At 38.2% G+C, this 26059-nt stretch overlaps 1 protein-coding gene across 1 annotated transcript in view; it reads right to left on the reverse strand.

Annotated features, from left to right (window-relative positions):
• PHYHIPL (phytanoyl-CoA 2-hydroxylase interacting protein like) overlaps window positions 1–21410 on the reverse strand; it is a 109978-nt gene extending 88568 nt beyond the window's left edge. The window contains exon 1 of the mRNA XM_068983010.1: window positions 21305–21410. Within this exon, the coding sequence (XP_068839111.1) occupies window positions 21305–21410 (106 nt within the window). The remainder of the gene's footprint in view (window positions 1–21304) is intronic.
• Between the last annotated feature and the right edge of the window lie 4649 nt (window positions 21411–26059).

Below are 26059 nucleotides of genomic sequence, written 5' to 3' on the forward strand. Positions count from 1 at the left end.
TGCTGCTGCTAAGTCACTTCAGTTGTGTCCGACTCTGTGCGACCCCATAGACGGCAGCCCACCAGGCTCCCCCATCCCTGGGATTCTCCAGGCAAGAACACTGGAGTGGGTTGCCATTTCCTTCTCCAATGCATGAAAGTGAAAAGTGAAAGTGAAACAGCACTGAAGAATTGATGCCTTCTAACAGTGGTGCTAGCAAAGACTCTTGAGAGTCCCTTGGACAGCATGAAGATCAAGCCAGTCAATCCTAAAGGAAATCAACCCTGAATATTCATTGGAAGGACTGATGCTGGAGCTCCAATACTTGGGCCACCTGATGAGAACAGCCAACTCACTGGAAAAGCCCCTGCTGTGGGGAAAGATTGAGGGCAGGAGGAGAAGGGGGTGATAGAGAAAGAGATGGCTGAATGGCATCACCAACTCAATGGACATGAGTTTGAGCAAACTCTGGGAAGTGAAGGACGGGGAAGCCTGGCATGCTGCAGTCCATAGGGTTAGAGAGTCAGACATGACTTAACAACTGAAGAACAACAATCTGATCAAATATAAAGAACTCACAAAATTCAATAAGCAATACAAAAAAAGGGGCAGAGTGTCTAAATAGGCATTTTTCCAAAGAAAACATACAAATAAAAACATGCACATGAAAAAATGTTCAGCATCCCCAAAAATCAGAAATTCAAATCAAAACCACAATGACATTTATTGCCTCACACTTGTCAGAATGGCTATTATAAAGAAGACAGGAAATAACAAGGGTTGGTGAGGATATGGAGAAAAGGGAACCCTTGTGCACTGCTGGTAAGAATGTAAACTGGTGTAGCCACTATGGAAAAGAATATCAAGATTCCTCAAAATTTAAAAATAGAAGTACCATATAATCCAGCAATTTCATTTCTGAGAATTTATCTGAAGGAAGAAAAAACACTAATTCAGACCTTAGTCTGGCAGGCTCTCTGTCCATGGAATTTTCCAGGCAAGAATACTGGGGTGGGTTGCCATTTCCTTCTCCAGGGGATCCTCCCGACCCAGGGATCAAACCCAGGTCTCCTGCATTGTAGGCAGATTCTTTACCATCTGAGCCACCAGCGAAGCCCCAGAAAGATATAAGCATCACCATGTTCACTACAGCATTATTTTTGATATCCAAGACATGGAAACAACATAAATGTCCATCGGTGGATGAGTGGATAAAGAAAATATGGTGTGTATACACACACAAATAATATTCACCAATAAAAAAGAATGAAATCTTGCCATCTGCCTCAGCATAGATGGATTGTGAGGATATTATGCTTAGTGAAGTAGATCTGACAGAGAACAACAAATACTGTATCTTACTTTTATGTGGAATCTAAAAAAAAAAAACGGAAACAAACAAATGGCCTGAAGTTAACAATATTCTATTGCATATTTGACAGTAGCCACATCTTGAAAGTTCATATCAGGAAAGTTCTCACCAACTAAGTATGGTGATGGATGTTAACTGGACCAATATTGTGATCATTTTGCAATATATACAAATGCCGAATCATTACACTGCATACCTGAAACTAATATAATGTTATGTCAATTGTAGACCTTTATAAAATATATTTACGGAATGTTTTTAATGGCAAAGTATTTAGTTCTGTGATGTAATCATAATTCCACCTTTGAACACTGAGTGGATTTATACAGATAAACCTTGTTGTATACAGCAAGATATGTAAAAATAGAATATAATAAAAATTCATTCTTATGAATTGATTTTGATCTTGTATCCCTATAAGAACTGCTTAGTGTGTACTCATAAGTGCTATTATTTCTTCATAAATTATATACACATGCTGTTGTACTAATATACAGTCATCCCTTGGTACCTGAAGGGGATTCGTCCCAGGACCCACTGCAGATACCAAAATCCACAGATGCTGAGGTCCCTCTGTATCTGAGGTTTCACACCTGGGAATTCAACTAAGGATGGTACAGAACTGTAGTATTTATTGAAAAAAATCTGTGTACAAGTGGACCTGTGCATTTCAAGCCTGAGTTGTTTAGGGGTCAACTGTACTACAAATATTACAGATTATGGACAAAATAGACATTTAAAGTAACAAAACACATATTTTAAAATTATTACTAAAATAAGAATATGAGTATGTGTTCTTCGTTTTCTGAAAGTTGAGCTTTAAGCAAACTTTTTCACTCTCCTCTTTCACTTTCATCAAGAGGCTTTTCAGTTCCTCTTCACTTTCTGCCATAAGGATAGTGTCATCTGCATATCTGAGGTGATTGATATTTTTCCTGGCAATCTTGATTCCAGCTTGTGCTTCTTCCAGCCCACCATTTCTCATTATGTACTCTGCATAGAAGTTAAATAAGCAGAGTGACAGTATACAGCCTTGACGTACTCCTTTTCCTATTTGGAACCAGTCTGTTGTTCCATGTCCAGTTCTAACTGTTGCTTCCTGACCTGCATACAGATTTCTCAAGAGGCAGGTCAGGTGGTCTGGTACTCCCATCTCTCTCAGAATTTTCCACAGTTTATTGTGATCCACAGAGTCAAAGGCTTTGGCATAGTCAATAAAGCAGAAATAGATGTTTTTCTGGAACTCTCTTGCTTTTCCCATGATCCATGGGGTTGCAAAGAGTCGGTATGACTGAGCAACTGAACTGAACTGAACTGATGTGTTCTTAATATTTTGATAATTTTGGTCTAACATTTTGTGACATAGCAATTCAAATGATAATCTATAAACTTGATTTACTTATATACCTGGTTTTAATGGCTGTCACATTTGCAAAAGATATCACAGGGAGAAAGTGCATCAAAATGGAGAAAGTGCATCAGTAGGTGTCTTATTAAATATTATATTTTAAAATTTCAATTCCATACACCAATCATGCATAACACTAGAGTTGATAGTTTGATATACCAAGTATCAGTCTATTTAGAAAAGATTAATCAAACTTATTTCTTCTATTAGGTATTACTATTATAATAGAACTTCTTTTACTTTATTCCATGCCCCAATTAATTATCTTAAATGACCTCTGAGGTTCCTACACAAAACACTCATAGCATTTACACAACAGTTTTGGAAGTCTTTACAATGTAGAAACAAAGCACTTAACTTCCCCATAAAACGCAGCAGAGTATAACAGAAAAACAAAAGTAAGCCATTTGTAGACCCTTAGTGATAATACAGGGCAATTAAAGTCATTTTAAAAGCAACTAAAGTAAATTCTGACCCATAATAAATTATGATACTTTATATTGTTGGTATAATAACATTAGTCTATAAAAATTTTGCAAAACTACTTTTCAATTTAGCAAAAACTATTCTGGGTAAAACTTCTTTCTGCTTTCTCACATCATCATACTTATCTTTCTTAGGTGTCATTTTTTACTTAAAAACAATGTTTTTGACATTTCATAAGAGTTCTGTGTGCTCAGAGAAAAAAAATTTAACATATGTAGACAGAAATACTGGGCAAAAGAGCTTTGCAAATTCATAGGGAAATGATACAAATGTAGCATTCTAGAGTGTTTTTAAAACTTAACTGTCAGCACAGTAACAATTAGGCTATTTTTGACATGGTTTATGTATATGTATATATACATAAATGAAGTTAAAAATGTTAAATCTCTGTATTTTCAAAGTCTATTATTTATAACACTTTGCCTCAATTTCAGAAATCATTTAAGAAAGCACAGTTTAACATAGTTTAGTTACATTTCACTGCCATTTGCCCTTCTGTCAAATTTTTCAGAAGGAAACTATTAAGAACACTAGAGAAATGACAGAGAGCACTGCGGTGGTTGATTAGTGTTTTTTTAGTTATCTGCAAAGAACACAAATCAAATATAAAAAGACTATGTCTTATTCAGAGCAGTATTCAATACATACAAAGTAAATATTAAATTTAGTAGAAGTAAAAAAAAGTTGGAAATATATGTTCAGTATGAAAGTTTTAGAAATAGCTTCAGTATAAAGATTTTATCTTTCGTAGGTTCAAGTGTCATTATTTACCTGCTGAGTTCCAACAGTTTTATACGTTGTAGACTGTTGCCAACAAAGGAAACATTAGTCCACTGTATTTCCACAGTAAGCACAGTTCAGTCACTCAGTTGTGTCCAACTCAGCTGGGTCAGACCCCATGGACTGCAGCATGCCAGGCCTCCCTGTCCATCACCAACTCCCAGAGCCTACTCAAACTCATGTCCATTGAGTTGGTGATGCCATCCAACCATCTCATCCTCTGTTGTCCCTTCTCCTCCTGCCCTCAATCTTTCCCAGCATCAGGGTCTTTTTCAATCAGTCAGTTCTTCACATCAGGTGGCCGGAGTATTGGAGGTGCAGCTTCAGCATCAGTACTTTCAGGGAATATTCAAGACTGATTTCCTTTAGGATGGATTGGCTGGATTTCCTTGCTGTCCAAGGGACTCTCAAGAGTCTTCTCCAACACCACAGTTCAAAAGCATCAATTCTTCGGCGCTCAACTTTCTTTATAGTACAACTGTCACATCCATACATGACTACAGGAAAAACCATAGCTTTTACTATACAGACCTTTTTTGGCAATGTATTATCTCTGCTTCATAATATACTGTCTACGTTGGTCATAACTTTTCTTCCAAGGAGCAAGCATCTTTTAATTTCAGAGCTGCAATCACCATCTATAGTGATTTTGGAGCCCTCCCCAAAAAAGTCTGTCACTGTTTCCACTGTTTCCCCATCTATTTGCCATGAAGCGATGGGACTGGATCCCATGATCTTAGTTTTCTGAATGTTGACTTTTAAGCCAACTTTTTCACTCTCCTCTTTCCCTTTCATCAAGGGGCTCTTTAGTTCTTCTTTGCTTTCTGCCAAAAGTATGGTGTCATCTGCGTATCTGAGGTTATTGATATTTCTCCCAGTAATCTAGATTTCAGCTTGTGATTCATCCAGCCCAGCATTTCTCATGATGTACTCTGCATATAAGTTAAATAAGTAGGGTGTCAATATACAGCCTTGATGTACTTGACGTACTGTACTCCTTTCCCGATTCAGAATCAGTCTGTTGTTCCATGTCCAGTCCTAATCACTTCTTCTTGACCTGCATACAGATTTCTCAAGAGGCAGGTCAGGTGGTCTGGTACTCCCATCTCGTTCAGAATTTTCCATTTTGTTGTGATTCACACAGTGAAAGGCTTTGGCATAGTCAATAAAGCAGAAGTAGATGTGTTTCTGGAACTCTCTTGCTTTTTCAATGATCCAACAGATGTTGGAAATTTCTCTGGTTCTTCTGCCTTTTCTAAATCCAGGTTGAACATTTGGAAGTTCACAGTTCACATACTGTTGAAGCCTGGCTTGGAAAATTTTGAGAATCACTTGGCTAGCGTGTGAGATAAGTGAAATTGTGTGGTAGTTTGAGCATTCTTTGGCATTGCCTTTCTTTGGGACTGGAAGGAAAACTAACCTTTTCCAGTCCTGTGGCCACTGCTGAGTTTTCCAAATTTGCCACCATATTGAGTGAAGCACTTTCACAGCATCGTTTTTCAGGACTTGATCTAGCTCAACTGTAATTTCATCACCTCCACTAGCTTTGTTCATAGTGAAGCTTCTTAATGCCCACTTGACTTTGTATTCCAGGATGTCTGGCTCTAGGTGAGTGATCACACCATCATGGTTATCTGGCTTATTAAGCTCTGTTTTGTACAGTACTCCTATGTATTCTTGCCACCTCTTCTTAATATCTTCTGCTTCTGTTAGGTCCATACCATTTCTGTCCTTTACTGTGCCCATCTTTGCATGAAATGTTCCCCTGGTATCTCTAATTTTCTTAAAGAGCTCTCTAGTCTTTCCCATTCTATTGTTTTCCTCTAACTCTTTGCACTGATCACTGAGGAAGACTTTATCTCGCCTTGCTCTTCTTTGGAACTCTGCATTCAAAAGGGTGTATCTTTCCTTTTCTCCTTTGCCTTTCACTTCTCTTCTTTTCATAGCTATTTATAAGGCCTCCTCAGACAACCATTTTGCCTTTATGTATTTCTTTTTCTTGGGGATGGTCTTGAATAATGCCTCCTGTACAATGTCACAAACCTCTGTCTATAGTTCTTCAGGTACTTTGTCTATCAGATCTAATTCCTTGAAACTATTTCCCACTTCCGTATAATCATAAGGGATTTGATTTAGGTCCTACCTGAATGGTCTAGTTGTTTTCCTACCTTTTTCAATTTAAGTCTGAATTTTGTAATAAGGAGTTCATGATCTGAGCCACAGTCAGGTCCTGGTCTTGTTTTTGCTGACTGTATAAAGCTTCTCCATCTTTGGTTGCAAAGAATATAATCAATCTGGTTTTGGTATTGGTCATCTAGTGATGTCCACATGTATAGTCTTCTCTTGTGTTGTGGAAGAGGGTGTTTGCTATGACCAGTGCGTTCTCTTGGCAAAACTCTATTAGCCTTTGCCCTGCTTCATTCTGTACTCCAAGGCCAAAATAGCCTGTTACTCCAGGTGTTTCTTGACTTCCTAGTTTTGCATTCCAGTCCCCTATAATGAAAAGGACATCTTTTTTGGGTGTTAGTTCCAAAAGATCTTGTAGGTCCTCATAGAACTGTTCAACTTCAGCTTCTTCAGCATTACTGGTCTGGGCATAGACTTGGGTTACTGCAATATTGAATGGTTTGCCTTGGAAACAAACAGAGATCATTCTGTCATTTTTGTGATTGCATCCAAGTACTGCATTTTGGACTCTTTTGTTGACTATGATGGCTATTCCATTTCTTCTAAGGGATTCTTGCCCACAGTAGTAGATATAATGGCCATCTGAGTTAAATTCACCCATTCCAGTCAATTTTAGTTCGCTGATTGCTAAAATGTTGATGTTCTCTCTTGCCAACTCCTGTTTGACCAATTCCAGTTTGCCTTGATTGTGACTGTGAGGTGACACCCCACGTCCAAGGGCAGAGAAGCCCCAGCAAGACATGAGGCATTGGAGCGGTGGCTGCGTGGTGCTGGACCAGTGGCTGTGTGGTGCTGGAGTGACTTTGAGGAGGTATTCCACCTCCAAGGGCCAAGGAGAAGCTCCAGCAAGACAATAGGAGGGGCAAAATCACGTTAACAATCAAACCCCATACCCGCCAGAGACCTTCAGAGGGCTCAAACATACCTTGTGTGCACCAGGACCCAGACCCCCTAGAGACTGAGACAGAACTGTGTTTGAGAGTCTCCTGAGGAGGTACGGGTCAGTAGTGGACTGCTGTAGGGGCAAGGGATCTGGGTGCAGTAGACCTGGGTATGGCATAAGCCCTCTTGGAGGAGGTCCCATTAACCCCACCATAGAGCGGCCAGAACTTACACAGGACTGGGGAAACAGACTCTTGGAGGGTACAAACAAACTTGTGCCCACCAGGACCTAGGAGAAAGGAGCAGTGACCCCACAAGAAACTGACCCAGATTTGCCCACGAGTGTCCAGGGGTCTCTGGCAGAGGCATGGGTCAGTGGTGGCCTGCTGCAGGGTTGGGAGCACTCAGTACAGCAATGTGTGCATGGGACCTTTCAAAGTAGATTATCTTCATTGCCTCCACCATAGTTTGGCCTCAGGTCAAATAACAAGGAACAGAACAGAAACATTAACAGAAAACTGGATTAAAGATTTACTGAGCATGGCCCTGCCCATCAGAACAAGACCTAGTTTCCCCCTCAGTCAGTCTCTCCCATCAGGAAACTTCCATAAGCCTCTTATCCTACTCCATCAGAGGGCAGACAGACTGAAAACCACAATCACAGAAATCTAACCAATCTGATCACATGGACCACAGCCTTGTCTAACTCAGTGAACCTATGAGCCATGCTGTGTAGGGCCACCCAAGACGGACGGATCATGGTGGAGAGTTCTGACAAAATGTGGTCCACTGGAGAGGGGAATGGCAAGCCACTTCAGTATTCTTGCTTTGAGAACCCCATGAACAGTATGAAAAGGCAAAAAGATTGGACACTGAAAGATGAACTCCCCAGGTTGGTACGTGCCCAATATGCTACTGGAGATCAGTGGAGAAATAACTCCAGAAAGAATGAGGAGATGAAGCCAAAGCAAAAACACATGGCTGTGGATGTGACTGGTGGTGAAAGTAAAGTCTGATGCTGTTAAGAGCAGTATTGCATAGGAACCTGGAATGTTAGGTCCATGAATCAAGGCAAACTGGAAGTGGTCAAACAGGAGATGGCAAGAGTGAACATTGACATTTTAGGAATTAGTGAACTAAAATGGACTGGAATGGGTGAATTTAACTCAACAGTAAGCACAGAAGATCATACACTTAACTCTCTTTCCAGTTGATATAAGGGAGAGAAATCTATCAAGTATAGAGGTTAGGTTAATTGTTTTATGTTAACTGCCCCAAATAACAACTCATTGCCAACATCTGCTGGATCATCGAAAAAGCAAGAGAGTTCCAGAAAAACCTCTATTTCTGCTTTATTGACTATGCCAAAGCCTTTGACTCTGTGGATAACAATAAACTGTGGAAAATTCTGAGAGAGATGAGAATACCAGACCACCTAACCTGCTTCTTGAGAAATCTGTATTCAGGCCAGGAAGCAACAGTTAGAACTGGACATGGAACAACAGACTGGTTCCAAATAGGAAAAGGAGTACGTCAAGGCTGTATACTGTCACTCTGCTTATTTAACTTCTATGCAGAGTACATCATGAGAAACGCTGGACTGGAAGAAACACAAGCTGGAATCAAGATTGCCGGGAGAAATATCAATAACCTCAGATATGCAGATGACACCACCTTTATGGCAGAAAGTGAAGAGGAACTCAAAAGCCTGTTGATGAAAGTGAAAGAGGAGAGTGAAAAAGTTTGCTTAAAGCTCACCATTCAGAAATTGAAGATCATGGCATCTGGTCCCATCACTTCATGGGAAATAGATGGGGAAACAGTGGAAACAGTGTCAGACTTTATTTTTTTGGGCTCCAAAATCACTGCAGATGGTGACTGCTGCCATGAAATTAAAAGATGCTTACTCCTTGGAAGAAAAGTTATGACCAACCTAGATAGCATATTCAAAAGCAGAGACATTACTTGGCTGACTGAGGTCCGTCTAGTCAAGGCTATGGTTTTTCCAGTAGTCATGTATGGATGTGAGAGTTGGACTGTGAAGAAGGCTGAGCACCAAAAAATTGATGCATTTGAACTGTGGTGTTGGAGAAGACTCTTGAGAGTCCCTTGGACTGCAAGGAGATACAACTACTCCATTCTGAAGGAGATGAGCCCTGGGATTTCTTTGGAAGGAATGATGCTAAAGCTGAAACTCCAGTACTTTGGCCACCTCATGCGAAGAGATGACTCATTGGAAAAGACTCTGATGCTGGGAGGGACTGGGGGGTAGGAGGAGAAGGGGATGACCGAGGTTGAGATGGCTGGATGGCATCACTGACTTGATGGACGTGAGTCTGAGTGAACTGCGGGAGTTGGTGATGGACAGGGAGGCCTGGCGTGCTGAGATTCATGGGGTCGCAAAGAGTCGGACACGACTGTGTGACTGAACTGAACTGAAATTATATAAAAGTAATTTTCAATGCTTGTTTTAGACACCACAAAAAATGATGCCAACATTTGAATTTACTTGCTCTAATGAGAAGTTCAGCAACTCAGTATGATTCTAAAGGACTGACTAGAAGATGAAAGAAAAACCATTTGATAGTGGCTTCCCAAGTAACACAGTGGTAAGTAATTTGTCTGCCAATGCAGGAGACATGACCTCGATCCCTGGGTTGGGAAGATCTCCTGGAGTAGGAAATGGCAACTCACTCTAGCATTCTTGTCTGGAAAACTCCATGGACAGAGGGGCCTGGAAGGCTACAGTCCATGGGGTCACAAAGAGTCAGACACAACTGAGTGACTGAGCACAGTATACAGGAAAGGAGAAAGAGAAGCAGTAGAAAAACAGCTTGTAAATGACTATCAACTTCCACCTTTATCCTCAGACACACTCCAATAAGGCAGAGATATTTCTAACAGCTTCCTGGATATTTCCACAGAGGTATTCCACAAATATCTGAAACCTAAGTTGTTCAGAAGACTTTAATAGCTTGTTAATATTCTGATATCAAGACTTCTCCTGCACATTCACTCCAACAATTACTACTTTATTTACTGGCATCAAAATGTACCCAATCTAGTAAATTTACCCATCAACAACAATTCCTTTTCATATCTCACACTTTCAGTTCAATCATAAAATCAACAGACTTTACTTCAAAAATGTTCAATTCCACTCCCAATTTCCATCTTCCTTTTCTAAGTAATATTTTAATCTATAATTGCCTCATAAGTCATGAGATTCCTGAGCTCAGTACTCCAGTTCATTCCTCAAATGGTTGTATGTATTAAAATCAAATATGTAAATAACTTTTCCTTACCTAAGGACTTCTTTGGTTATGCTGCCTACAGCAGTGGTTCTCCAAGTGTGGTATCTGACTCAACAACACCAGCATCACCTGGAAACTTGTTAGAAATGCAAATTCTTGGGCTCCACCCCAGAACTATTAAATCAGAAACTCAGGGGTGGGGGGAGCAGCCTGCTTCACCAAGTCCTCCTGGTAACAAATGCTGAGATCCAATGATTTAAATTGTTTCTGAAATGGTTTTATATTTTTTAGTAAAGGTGATTAAGAGATTCAGCAAACACTATCATTTAAGTTTCTTCTGAATAATTTTGAACTATTTTAAAAACTGAGTTAAAAAAACATATATTAAATTGTGCTGTATTATGAGATTTGGGGTAAACATCAAAATAAAACTTGGCCTGCTATTTCAGTACACAAAATGGCATAATGTATAAAAAGGTTGTGGCTCTGACCGTATTTCATGTCTGTTTTCTATTCAACATGTATACACTCAAGTAAAATTGTGCAAACATTTTGGGTTTGCAAGCAGTGTTCAATTAGTTACAGGCATGGCTCAGGTGCATCTGTTTGTCCCTTCAGCTCCTTAGAACAAGTTAAACAGAAGGGCTTATGAATTTTGTGTATTTCTTTACACATGTGATAGAGTTACTCTAAGTTTGGGTTATAGTTCTACTTCTTCCAGTATAGGTTTTGAAATAACTACCTATAATACTAGAAGTGGATGCCTCGTTAAAAGCAGGAATCTTACATAGGTGGATGTATTGAGATGTATTGAGACTGATTTCACTCAAGACATCGCAAAGCCTTTCTATTAATTAGTAACAGTTGCTCTTTCAGCTAACATTTGGGAGCTCTCAAAGCTAAAACACAGTACCAAAGTTCAATGACAGTCATCTGTCAGTAGAATTTACACTGCACTGGCAAATTTTAAAAAGGTTTGCAAATAAAGCTATCCTCCACTTTCCCAAGACTTTGCTTTATGTCACCTCACTTTTACAAAATGTCTACACTAGTATTTGTTTTTGCCAGCCACAAAAATCCAAAGAGAACTTTCCCATCTACAAGAAGAGGCAAAACATCAAAAACAGCCTTCAGTGTGTGTTTGGCAGGGAGCCACAACTGAGGCAGTGTACACCCCAAGCAGGAAGAGCTGCACCTCCAAGTTCCTTCCCTGAGAACTACACTCCACATCTCAGCATCAAGTCCCAGGGCTCTGAACTGTGTCTGTGAGCATCTATGCTTTATCTGGATTTATTTTGTGCATACATTAGCAATATGTGTCCTAAGTTAACTGCTTCTTCACTTTATACCATTTTGGTTTACGAAAGCTTTCAGAAGAAAGCTCTGCTTTTGCATATCAAGGGGAAACCTGTAATGACACAGTCTTTGAAAAGTTCCACAATTTTGAAGGAAAAAAAAGTGTATATGAGATTATTATAAATCTAGGAATTAAAATGTGATGTGCTCAGAACAAAGTCACCATATTACCTATGAACAACAGCATACATGATTGATTAAATCCTATATAACAGTATGACAAATATGTTAAATTAGTAAACTGTTATTACAAACTCAAATAAATAGTGGTACATGTCTAAAAATGCAGAAAATACAAAATTACTCATCACATATCCTTGATTAATTCAAATGTTGAAATTATGTAAAATCTTTCAAATTTAACTGCATTAGAATTTGAATGTGGCAGATCTCTGCATTTATTTTTGTAGAAGTTTCTCAAATAGGTCAATTCAAGGATGCTAAACTAATATACAAACAACAAGAAAATTTTAATGTTTAAATCAGTTTTTAACACATCATCAACTAAACTGTAAGAATTGTTGAGACAACTCTATTAAGGGAAGTAGATAAAAATTTTAAAACCTCAGAAGTGGTAGCTCTTATAAAAGCTTTTGCCAGCTTTCATTAAGTACTAACTGTTCACTAGTAAGGATTGGATACTAAGATATTTCAAAACAGTTTTGCCTAATCACACATAGAGTATCATTTAAATTGATGGGTTTTTCTTTTTTTTCCTGGGTTAACTGTATTGTTACAGATAGAAAATTTCAAAATTCATTTTCTTCATACCAAACTTAAATAGATGTCCTGAAGCAAAGTATAAATACTTCAAAAGAAACAAGAAATACTTTAGTCATTTAAGTCTTTATATAAATATCTTTCACATATAAATAATAGGCACACTAATATGATTATATAGCATTGTAACAAGTTGAAAACGTCAATCTGACAAAAGTCACAAATGTTACCAAGCTTATAGATGCATATAAAGTATCAGTAATGAAACTGATCCTTACAGTTGAGTCATCATTCAAGTAATTAAGCTGTTCTGAAATTTTTAACAGAGATCAGCACAAAAATGTGAGCATTTAAAAATGTTATCAATGAATATTTCAGAATATTACAAGATAAATTATTTTCACACTGAACAATGACAAAATGAACTGACAGATGAGTCAATTCTATCACCTCCCTCCAAAAGGACTTACACTTTGAGTTGAGAAAGAAAAAAAAAGAACTTACTATTTCTCTGAAGTCTGAATCAATTTATTTAAAGAGTATTCTGAGAAAAGAAAATGAATTAAGAACATTATCATTTGCCACTACTTATCTGTATGAACCAGAATTTCCTAGACACAATGCAATAAAAATAAAATTCAGAAATAAAATGGATATTTAGGCTGATATAAAGTAACAACTTTCAAGTAAACAGCTAATTTTAATTTCTAACTATATCCATTGATCAATTGACTTTATTTGAAATACAAGGTATGTTTGAAATTCCAGGATAAGTGTATACTAATAAAATGCTACATTTACTTATTAAGAATTCTCTAAAATGTGGTGGTTTTGCTTTAAAAGGTTCTCTACAAATTACAAAGTTTGGAGTCTACTAGTATGATTTCAGACTAGACAAATCCAAACTATAGATCATGACATAATCTATTAACAGCTCTCCCTAACTAGCTTTTAGTTTATTTTCTCATAAGGAATACCTCTTTTTTAGCAATACTAAGTGCTATGTATTCCTAGGACATATATAGTTTTATGCCTTTATATATGCACTTATCTTGTCAGAAGTGCCCTTATTCTGCTTCTTCAAATTTTTAAATTTTAATACCAAGAAAATATGTTGCTTCCTTCTGTGAAGTCATCTGAGAGACTCAAGACAGAATTAACCACTTTTTCTTCTATACTATTATATACTTATCATGTATTTATCTATTTAAATGTATCATCTCCCTAATTGCCAGTAAATTCTTTAAATGCAGGAGCCAAGTTACACATTCTTGAATCCTTTTTCCAATTCTTAACAGAGATCCTAAACTTGCAATACATGTATAAACAGTAAAAATACAAGGCAAGTAAAAAAACAAAAGGAAACTAAGTGAGAATAGTAACTGGTTAAGTTCAGTACCTAAAAATCAAGCTTTGAATAAGGATAGAATGTCACCGTTCTTTAGCTATTGTGCTCAAAGTGTGGTTTGCAAACTATTTACCAATTTGTGATGAGATAAATATAAAAATTAGGATTAAGCATGTGGAAACTTGTATAGGAATTTGACAGTAAATTTTATGTCTGTTGAATCTTTTTGGATCTTTAAAATTTCATTTTTCTAATAATTCATTTTTATTATATTTTTATAATGTATCAGACAGTCTTAGGTTAAACACTGAAAAAAACTACAGATAGACTGAGAAGTAGTTTTGTGAGATTATGGAAATAGATGAGTAAGACCTTGAATCTTTTTCAATAAGAGTTTGGTTTAGAAGGAAGAATATGATGCACACATAAATGTCTGTAATATGTATCAATAAATATGTATCAATATAAATGTATTTCTCAAAGTTCATATCATCATGATTGATTCTTTAAAACATATTTATTAATGAGATTGTGATGCAGAACTAGTATTTCTTTCTAAAGTTATTTATATGATGCCTAGATTTCAAATTAAAATTAGGGCTTGTTTCCTATTATTGCCTGGTAAGGTTTTTAAGCCTTCCACAGAACTCTGCCTGACCAGCATAATCTAAAGCCCTGGTAATCTATAATAGCAAAATATTATAATTTTTTTTCAGAAACTCTTTCAATATTTTTATTCCTATCAAGAGATATTAACTTATTTTCTTAGCCCTCTACATTAAGAGTTGGCAAGCCTTTTGTGTAAAGGACTAGATAATAAGTATTTTAAGGTTTGTGGGGTATGTGGTCTGTTGCCACAGGTACACAACTCAGATGTTTTAGCAAGAAGGCGGCCATAGACAATATGTAAACAAATAAGCATGGCTTTATTCCAATAAAATTTTATTTAAAAAGCTGGCAGCAGGTTTTCAGATTTGGCCCAAGGACTGTAACTTGCTGATCCCTGTTCTACATCATAGATATAACTTGAAAATGCAATCATGAGGAACATATCACATACTTGATGCTCAAAAATAGTCTGTCATTTTTCTTTGCATTTATCATCAGCTTTAAAATTTTTAAAGACTAGGAGATTTACCAACATTCAGGCTTAGAGAAAGTAAGGCAGTATTTTTCAAGAAAAATCACGGTAAGCATATTGAAAAATATTTTGTGCCTCATCTTTACCGGCACACATTGAGGGAAATTATAAGCTTTTCTTACTATTATTAGATAACACTCGCATAGGCTATAGAAAACAAAAAGATCTATTTACAGTAGTTTCCACAAACACTACAAGTAACAGTTTGTATGCAAAAATCCCACAACCCCTTTATAATGAACCACAAACTTGGTCCAAGTAGTCATAACATCATAAACAAATTAACCACAATTCGGAGTATGATGCTTTTTGTTTAACTCACATCTAATAAGGGACTTCAAAACGTAGAGTACTTGTCTGCATTAACAAGCCTGAATTGCACATTTATTTCATCTTTGAGGTTCAACTTGGCCTTCTCTAGCATGTGATCATTCCTTACCTTCAAGGGGAGAGACACAAAGCTCTTCAGAGGTCACTCTAAAACTGAAGTCAAATTCTAATCGTCCTTGTTCAGCCAAGTTCTAGTCTCCCGAGAGGAATGTGAACAATTCTCTTCTTCATTCTAGAACCCTTTTCCCAGAACACCGGAGGAATTGGTAAAGGCTTAATATACGCTTCCAAAGAAGTCTCTTATGTTAGACTTCAAATACCTTAATGTACATGTTCTTTTCACTTTGTACTACATCCCTGTGAAAAGTCTCCTAAGACTACAAAACTATCTTCATGCAGATGACTCAAAAAAAAAATCTATTTCATAATCCTCTGTATCAAGTAGTTTACTAATGATTCTCAAAATACTATCATTGGATAATAAATAGCCTTAAAGAGCAGGAATAGTGAGAATGAAGAAAAAGGACTGTCTAAGAAGAATGTAAATGGATTTTCTTGTGAGCGTCCACACTGAAACAACAATGAGAAAACAGTACATAAAAACTGTTCTGAGAATGATTTCTCAGAGGGAAGCACCCCTGGAAAAGTGTTTGGGATGCATTTAGATGTGCACTGAGGCCTAAAATTTAAGATGTAAAATACTGTCATCAGATGTCGAAATATCCTTTCCTTTTTTTTTTTTTATTCTTGTTAACGATTCTTCAGATTTCCCCAATCTAAAATCCTATAGTTACCATTGGTCACTTTTCATTTTGCTTGAAAATTCAATCGATCACAAATTTTTGGTAATTATTTTTAGATTTCTTCTATACCACTGCCACTCACTCTTCTCCCATATAAAGAACAAGCTGAGGCTGTCTATTTTTCCTGTCAAGACTCTTCAACTCTTTCATCACATTTCTGCTAGAAGTCCTCCCCAAATACTAATTTCACTTCTCGTATGTGTTAAAATAGTCTAATTAATAAGACAGTTTACTGTTTAGTATTAACAAAATATTTTAAACTCTTAAAATGAAGCAAATGCTTTATAGTATAAAGATATAATTTAAATAATTTATGAACAATAAAATGATTACAGAGAAAGTTAAAAGAAATGGAAAATAAACCAAATAAAGAGGCAAATATATAAGGAAAACAAATTATAGATTTCCTAAGGACAGAGAAGAAAAATAAAAAAGCCAGAAGGATCATGCTTACTGCTATAACTGATGTACCTGCTATTATTATTATCCTGAAATCCAGGATAAAATATAAAAGTCATCATGAAACTATTACCTAAGTTAAATGAAAAAATCAAGCTTAGGCCTAAAGAGAAGGAAATACCAGCAAGAATGTTTTTAAAGGTGACTTGAAAGTTTTCTAGATAGTATTCTATACAGTGAATTTCTAATTGGCTTAATTACCTAGGCAAGAATGTTTCAACTTAGGACATATCAGTCATTCTGCCACTGGAGGGAGCCTGGTCACATCTGTGTTGATGAGACTTTTACTCTAGTAACTTCCTGGTCTTCTCCGGGAATGAACTAGAACCCCTACCAAAGATATAAATTCGTTTAACATAATCTGATGGTCTTCAAGCTGTTTGCTTGTTTCTTTTAGTTTCGTTTTGTTTTCACACTAATAAAAATTCATAGCATCTCTATAGTAAAATCTGGGTCAAATAAATGAACCCAGAGGTCACATGTGCTAGTACAGATCTATACTCTAAAAAAAATAAAGAAAGGAAACAATTGTTGAATCAAGAACATAGACGATCTCTGATGCAAATACCTACTCAAAGCAGGTATCAAGGTCACAATGTGTACATGAAACACAGCAAACAGCAGATTTCAAATAGAAGCTGAAAATAGATTTTAGGATTAAGGTTGAGAAGGATATAACTGATGTGATAGAAAAACATAAGCAAAGATTAGAGTACTATAACTGTGATTTTACTGTTCATTTAAAATTCAGAATTTAGTTTCCATTGACTACTTATGAAACTGAAGTGACGTAAGATTTTCTACATAAAACACAACTGAAATTTTTAAAAAAGATCTAAACCAAATATTGGCCAAATAATGAAGAATTATAAAGCAGTAGTTCATCTCAAGAAGGTATATGGAGAATAATATCCCATTTAAAATAACTACTATTCTCTATTTTGTGTCAAGAACTGCTTTATAATACTTAATTATCTCAACAACCCTACCGGACTGACATTTTATACCCATATTACATGAGAAAGCTTGAGGCTAAGAAGTGGTTAAGTAACTTTCCTAAGATCATATATCTATCAAGAGTCAACGTTTCATGAGAGGTCTGAATGTAAAATGGTATTACCACCATGCTACACGCATGTCAGTGAGACTCAGTAATGCCTACCTTAAATTCTTGTACTATGAGAGGTAATAGTTAAAAGTATTCATCCTAGACATCTGCTTTAAAACATACCATTAAGAATGATCTAATACAGCACTGTGTTACTAAACACTCCTGTATTACCTTTTGTTTTCAAACTTAAAATTTGTTTAATTCACATGCCAGTGAATAAGACAGTCTCAGCTGATTTATAATTTAAGTAAATAAGGTAAAGTCCAAATTGAATGGAATTTATCTTTCAAAATATGTGGAGGGAGCTTGGATGCATATAAAGCAACATAAAGATGAATCTTTCCTCCACAGCAAGGAAAGAAAGTTTCCATATGTATGATGGAAAAAAAAAAAAAAACAGAGTGAAGACAAGCAGTGTAGAATTCTATGTGTGGGGTCAGAGCTGTTTTGAAATGTCACAGGTCAGAGAGGGTCTGAAGTATCTATAAGAAGAAACAAACTGAAAGTAAGTTTCCATATTACTAATGCTTCCAGATAAGAAATTATTTTGATTTTTTTGAAAACTCACCATTAAAGTGTATCATATACGTCACTTGAAGCCACTTCAACATACAAGAGAAGAAGAACAGAAACAGTCTTTTTCTTACAACAGACAAATCTGTTGTAAGAAAACAGCACATCTTCAGAGGTTTTCTAATAGAAGTCTGTCCAGAATCCTCATTTTGAACTACAAGTGAAATCTAGGCAGGGCCTTGTACTAGCGACCAGAGCACACATGCCTAGGATAAAACTATACATGAGATAATGTGTGTATGAAAACCCTCTTGCTTAATTAAAACATCCAATTATATGACCACTTGGATTCTATTACAACTTCTTCAGAAACTATTAAGCCTTTTGAGGGATGATGAGAAAAAGAAGCATTGTAAATTGTTACTAATAATGTAAACAGATAAGAAAAAAGGCAAATGACAAGGAAAAAAACATAAAAGAGGATAAGACAAAGACAATAAGACATACAGTTATGTTTGCCAGCAGCTATAGCTCTCAGTTGATGTAATATGCAAAACATTATAAAATTAAAAACATCTGTAAGTGGAGAGGGTAAAAGGAGATGTTTATTAAACAATCATATGGTATCTTCTCTTATTCTACTTCATTCCACTTCTAAGGAATTAATATTGCACTAATTTTTCTCATCAGCAGATTCATATTAAAGTAGGAAAAGTAAAGAGCAAACAAGACACATTTATTTCTACAGTCATACAATTATTAAAATATAACTCATTATGTACTTAAATGCAAAACAGACCTGCCACAAATTTTTGTGTTATATATTTCCAGAAGTAAAACAATGAGACTGGAGAGGGAGTGAAAGGAAGGAAGTGAAGGAAGCAAATTCGTCTAGCTGAAAATTTCTCAATATAAAAGTATGACTAGATCTGGTTGAAAAACTTAATGTAACATTTTTAAATTGTTCTGTAAAAGCAACTATATCATCTCCTCTAAATTATTCCTATGATGCCAACTTAACATTTTTGGAATTGACATACAGAGTTTCACAAAATGTAAAGTTAGGCATTTAACAAAATCTTTACATGAGCTATTTTCACATTTTACACATCTTTTAATAAAGAGTTAGCCTTTTGTAGTTGGACATAAGCTATTTTATAAAATGAAACTCTATTTAATTAACCTGTGTCGAATCTATTAGAAGTCTGTAAATAAGTAGTAATTTTCAAACTGCCTAGTGCCAGTACATCCCCAATTAAATGTTACATAATTCATTCATTTTGCAGGATTAGTAATGTGATCATAGAAACTAAAACACATTACCAAAATGAAATAACTCTACTCTAGGAGAAGAGACACGATAAATGCAGGATATTAATTTTTGTACATTATTAACTCTGTAAAGGTCATTAAAAAAAACTTTATTTTTCTTAGCATCTTTGAAACATCTGGTAAGTGCAATTTTAAGTACTAACTACTGGCTTTTGAGGAGCAACCATGAATTGCCTATTTCCAATAACTACAGTGATGAGCTTTTGATAAATTATTGAAGCAGATGAAAATAAAATCTACCTTTATTATTGCTTTCTGGCAAACCAGCATAGGAAAATAAAAATATTTACAATGGTAACATTATAAAGTCATTTCACAAAAGTATAAACAAACCCATAGGACTTTCTATGAGGTATGTCAAAAATAATCTGCACAGTCCAATAGTGGAACTTCCTATATGGAATACAAAAACAATGAATTGTTAATGTCAAAAATATGTGCACTTATTACTATGGTGACCAAAACAGTCTAGGGATGAAGAAAATAAAAGCAGCTTTTGCAAGAATATTTATTATCTATACTACACCTTTTTCAAAATTATTTAAAGTGCCTTCGGCTTCAAACAGCAATTAATCCAAGAGTGATTGTCCTAAATTTATTAATAAACGGAAATTAGGTGTTCAGTTGACCTAAACTGTACTATACAGCAATGCCTAACCAAGTTATTACCATTTAAATGACTGGAAACAATACCTCTGCTCTCTACTTGGATAATATACTGATCAATTTTACGACCTTATTGTAAGTATATTAGTATATCTACATAACCGTGACTAAAAACCATTTTTAAATCATCTCTATACAGAGTTAAACACTAATTTCATTTACAGTCAAAACTGTTCAGGGTTATCTTGACAACACATAAATTATTTTTCCTTTGTCACTTGTATAATTTTTTACAATTATTACATCAATCAGTACTAATCAGATGACTTCTTTACAAATGAAGTTTTATTTCACATTACTGAAACAGCACTGACTCTCCAACTACTCCAACTAATAATACAGAAGCGCTGTAACTACCCATACTGCACATTGTACTAGTTTACCTTTAACGCTCAGATCTGTTTAATCAATTTCCTTTTTAAGGAGACTGTCAAGTTTAACAATAGAATAAGCGATATAATATCAAGACACAACGGTAAGTACTCGCCACATACTCTGAATCACGGCAGGTATATGAGGCCACTTCCATTACACATTTTTGACAGTTTCTGTCTGAATCAGTTTCAAACCACGAAGCTTGTGGCTGTCCTTGGTGCTGAAACGCACTCTTCTGTCCCTCTACGAAAAATAACTGTCACTTCAAATTCCATTTTGAAAGGATAAAAAGACTTCAAAATGTAGGAAGTCTGAAGATGGGAGGCTCAAAAAGGAACTAGTAAGTTTCCGGGCAGAGACCGCTAACGAGTGTGTGCTGGGGGCAGGGGGCAACGCTGGAAACATCCCGAGGGCTTTCGCCGGGAGACCCAGGAAAGCGGGACTGCGGCGAAGATCGGAAACACCGGATCCGGAGCAGGAGACGCCGGCTGGAACGCCGCCCTCGCGGGGCAACCCCTCGGCGGGAGCCAGGCGGGCGACGACGGTGAGGGGCTCCGCGGCCGGGGACCACGGCGACTTCCCCAGCCAACCCGCGAGCCCCGGGGTCCTTTTGTTTCTGGGGTCTGAGGGGAGAGTGGGTGGGCGAAGGGGAGCCCCCATCAGCGTTCAACTGAACAAGGGGGACAACAAAAGACCCTACCGCCCGGGCGAGCAGGGTCGGCGGGAGCTCCAGTGGCCGCGGCGTCTGGCAGCGGGCTTTACCCCCACCCCCGCCAACCCTCACCGTCCCGGCCGCTCTTACCATCTCGGTCGCACAGCTGAATGGCCTCCAGGCTGAGGTTTTTGATCACCTCCTCACAGGGGCTGGTGGGGCTGTTGAGGGCATGGTCCAGGCGCGGCACCTCCATTTTTCCAACCCCCTTCTCACGTCCGCCTGCTTCGTATCCAGGCTCTCTCCGAGGACCGTGTGGGAGAGAAGGGCGGGAAAGGAAAGGGGAGTGGCGGAGGAGAGGGAGGTGGCCTGGGACGCGGCGCTGAGGGGCCGATGCTGAACCGCCGGGCTGGAGAGCCGCTGCCGAGGCGACGGCAGTGGCTGGAGCTCCGCGGAGCGCGCGGCTCTGAGAGACCGAGACAGACCCGGCGCGAGGGCAGGAGGCGGCGCGCGCCCGGCGGGGAGGAGACGCGGCGCGCGGGGAACGTGAGGGAGAAGGCACGGGGCGCGCACGCGCGCGAGAGGACGCTCCCACCTGCTGGCGCGCCGCGCTCTCCTCTGTCCCTTCCCCGCCCCCACCCCACGCCCGGTCCTCCCGCGCGCACGCGCCCCCGGCTGCCCTCGCGTCTCGGCGCCCGCAACCCCGCGCGTGAGTCGTCGGACGGTGGAGCGCACGGGAACGGCAGGCGTCAAGGGGGGTCGGGGAGACGCTTGCTTTCTCCCTTCTCTCCTAGTGAGGGCGGTTTCCCTCCTCACGGTGTCAGTCGGAACCAGGTTAGCACTGCGGCGTCTGCACGAGGAGGTGAGAGTGAGCAGTTTTGTTTATCAACGATTGAAGAAATGAGGGTCCAAACCCTTTTATATCGGGCGTTGGAACTACCTTCGCCGCGTCAAGGCCCCCGGCTACCCGCCTCCCAAAACCTACGTGTTCCGCCTGCCATTCCTCAGAAACAGCTACGTCTGTCCGAGAAATGAGCATATCAACTGAGGAATGGCGCGGTTTAGGGACAGGATTTTGGTCATCCTAAAGGAGGGACAAACAAGGGAATTAAGACCTGCCAGGAAAGTAAGGGAATGAAGAGATGCTTGCCAGCCTGCTGGAACGGCAGCAAGCGTGGTTCAGGGACACCAGCCCCTGATTGCTCAGGCTTTGCAGAATAGCGTCGTTCATTCATCTGTTTATTCACCCACCGAATAACTAATAAGTGCTAACTCTGTGCCAGGCTTTGTTCTGGGCGCCAGTGAAGGGTGAAAAGACAGTACCTGCCCTCAAGGATATGGAAGAAACCTTTTCCTTGTGGAAAATGGCCTTTCTTAAGTCACCCTAAACTTGTCTGCTTATTGTTTTAAACGTCAGTTAAGATTTAGCAATAACTCAGTGAAGGTGCAAATAATTTTTTAAAAAGAAAATAGGTGTAGGTCACTGCTGATTGATCTCTGTTGCCATTTGCTTCTTTGGAATAGTTTTCGGTTTTGCTGCTATCTCGGTATCAAAAATAGTGCCCACTCCCCTTTAGAGTATATATTCTGAAAAGAATTTAAAGTCTCTTCATGTTTTTTCCAATTTCCAACCTAAATGTTAACCAGTAGAGTAACAGTTCACACAAAGATTCCTGTATGCTCTCTGTTCTAGTCACATCCATTTAGCCATGACATGACTAAATCTGGTTAATTGAAGCCTCATAAAACAGATGAACCAGCTTAAGGTAAAATAAGCCAGTGAGAAAATTTGGCACAACTGCAAGTTGTTAAAAATTTGTGGAAGATAATTGGGTATCATAAAGTGAAATGTCCTCATTATGAACCTAGATATTAATGAAGATGGCTCTCTTTCATGTAGTTTGAGAGCTTTTGTGTCAAGGTAGGGGGGGTCCTCAAGGAGAGAATAAATGATTACTTGTCAAGAAATATGACACGATGGTGTTTATTGGTGAATTTCCTGGGTTCCAAGGTCTGGCTCTGGAGGACTAGAAATTGATATTGTCAGCCCAACCACAGGGTAGTGTTAAATTTCATAGCTGCGTTAAGTTCACAAATCTTAAAAGGAACTGGGTAAGCTAGATTATGAATTTATTGGTTTACAGATGAGAAATATAATTCATGCTGCTGCTAAGTCACTTCAGTTGTGTCTGACTCTGTGCAACCCCATAGACGGCAGCCCACCAGGCTCCTCCATCCCTGGGATTCTCCAGGCAAGAACCCTGGAGTGTGTTGCCATTTCCTTCTCCAGTGCATGAAAGTGAAAAGTGAAAGTGAAGTCGCTCAGTCCTGTCTGACGGTCAGCGACCCCATGGACTACAGCCTTCCAGGCTTCTCCATCCATGGGATTTTCCAGGCAAGAGTACTGGAGTGGGGTGCCATTGCCTTCTCCGAATATAATTCATACATATAATTAAAAGTTTTCTCAGGTGGTGCTAGTGGTAAACAATCCACCTGCCAAGGCAGGAGAAGCAAGAGAGGCGGTTCTATCTCTGGGTCGGGAAGCTCCTCTGGAGTAGGAAATGGCAACCCACTCCATTATTCTTTCCTGGAAAATCCCATGGACAGAGAAGCCTGGCAGCCTGCAGTCCATGGGATCACAAAGAGCTGGGCACGGCTGAGCGGGCACACACACATATACACACATGACTCATATATTTAAGAATCATCTTATATGTCCAAGGATACAGAAGTACACAGTATATAAGATGTTGCAAACTATGAGTTCAAATCTTAACAGGAAAGATATACATTTAAAAAGCAAAATGATGAGTATTATGAAAAAGCAAGTATGGGAGCTTGTGGAAGCACACACAGGGCCCACTGTAGCCTGATTAGTTAGGTAAGCCTCTAAAAGGATTTTAAGGGAATGGAAAATGGTCGAAAGACTTTGATAAGGAAATTACCATGAACAGATTGTCAGACAGAATATTTGTATAATGGGAAAGGGGGTAATATTTTGAGAAGTATTAATGGTGACTTTCTGGGCCTAAGACCATTCTATCCAAAGGACCTTCTGCTGAGGACTTAGATTATTACAAAAGAAAATGAAACTTCTCTATTTTTCTTCTCATACCTAAGTTTCAGTTTAATTCCAGTCCCCAAGTATTTAACATCATTTAATTGTTAGCTTGAGGTGATCACTATGACAGTCAAAATCCTACCAGTAATTCAAGCTCTGACTCAAGTGGTACATATAGATTATTCCCACTGCCAGAAATCCCTGTTTTATTTACACAGGGCTTTGTTTATAATTTACAGACAAAATCACACTATGATTCATAAGTTATTATTAAACATGAATCAGGGTCAAATTTGAAAATGATCTTAAATATATCCCATTTCAATCCCTTCTCCAGTGTTCAAGCCCTTCACAAGAAGTTGTTTACCTTTTAAGAAATGGTAAATTAAAATCCTAATGAAATAACCTAGTCTTACTCTATCTGAGCCCAAACATGCCTACTGTGAGGTCAATACAAAGGTCTTAATTTTCTCCTGTGTTGGTCATACACAATAATGATAATCCTTCTTCCTTCTGCCCATATATATTCAGTTCTTTAGATAAATGCTCCTAGTTCTTTCAAACATTTCTGATACTGTGTCGATTTGAGTCCCTCTGTCGCTCTGAACACACTTCTCTGGATAACTCTAACTTTTGTAAGAGTTCATAGGTAAACATACTAGGTGTGGAAATATTATATATTTAATTCAGTTCAGTTCGGTTCAGTATCTCAGTCATGTCCAACTCTTTGCGACCCCATGAACCACAGCATGCCAGGCCTCCCTGTCCATCAGCAGCTCCCGGAGTCCACCCACACCCATGTCCATTGAGTCGGTGATACCACCCAACCATCTCATCCTCTGTTGTCCCCTTCTCCTCCCGCCTTCAATCTTTCCCAGCATTAGGGTCTTTTCAAATGAGTCAGCTCTTCACATCAGTTGGCCAAAGTATTGGAGTTTCAGCTTCAGCATCAGTCCTTCCAATGAACACCCAGGACTGATCTCGTTTAGGATGGACTGGTTGGATCTCCTTGCAAGTCCAAGGGGCTCTCAAGAGTCTTCTCCAACACCATAGTTCAAAAGCATCAATTCTTCTGCACTCAGCTTTCTTCAAATTCCAACTCTTACATCCATACATGACCACTGGAAAAACCATAGCCTTGACTAGACAGACCTTTGTTGACAAAGTAATGTCTCTGTTGATATTTCTCCTGGCAATCTTGATTCCAGCTTGTGCAATTATATTACAAATATACGTGAAGAAATACCCAGTAGTCTATTACTGTCTTTGCTTTATATGCCAGACATCTTTAATGCAGCCCAGGAACACATTAATTTCTGACAGTTTTATCACTCTGCTTATACATCCTGAGCTTGCAATAACATAGAACGTATTCTTCCTGAACATTTCTTATTTCCCTCTTGAAGTTGTAAGTTTTGAGTACATATTATATGTGTGCATTGAGCAGATACTTCAGTACAATTTGATGAGTTACTTGATTGAAACTCACTTAGTACTTTTAATGTGTTTAATTGTAATGTTGCAGCTAGCCTAGAATTTTGTCATACCTAAAGAAAAAGTAGGTTACAATGTCCTTTAGGTAAGTTTGTCAGTGCCAAGGTCATGTAAGACCCAACCCACAGCTATAGGCACCACCAAACTTTTTAAATTGCTAGGCAGAGGGCAAAGAGAGAACCAATACCATAGATTGAAGCAAACTCTGAAAAATGCATAGCAAATACAGAGTGGTTTTTCTTTATCTCATAACATTACCATAACTTTTTCTAAGCTTTGATTATAAATGGTGGAGTGAAAGAAAACTCATGATTGATGGAGACAAGCTTGAAAGCAACTCAGATATTCTA

The sequence above is a fragment of the Capricornis sumatraensis genome, chromosome 10, assembly GCF_032405125.1.
Source record: "Capricornis sumatraensis isolate serow.1 chromosome 10, serow.2, whole genome shotgun sequence".
NCBI lineage: Eukaryota > Metazoa > Chordata > Mammalia > Artiodactyla > Bovidae > Capricornis > Capricornis sumatraensis.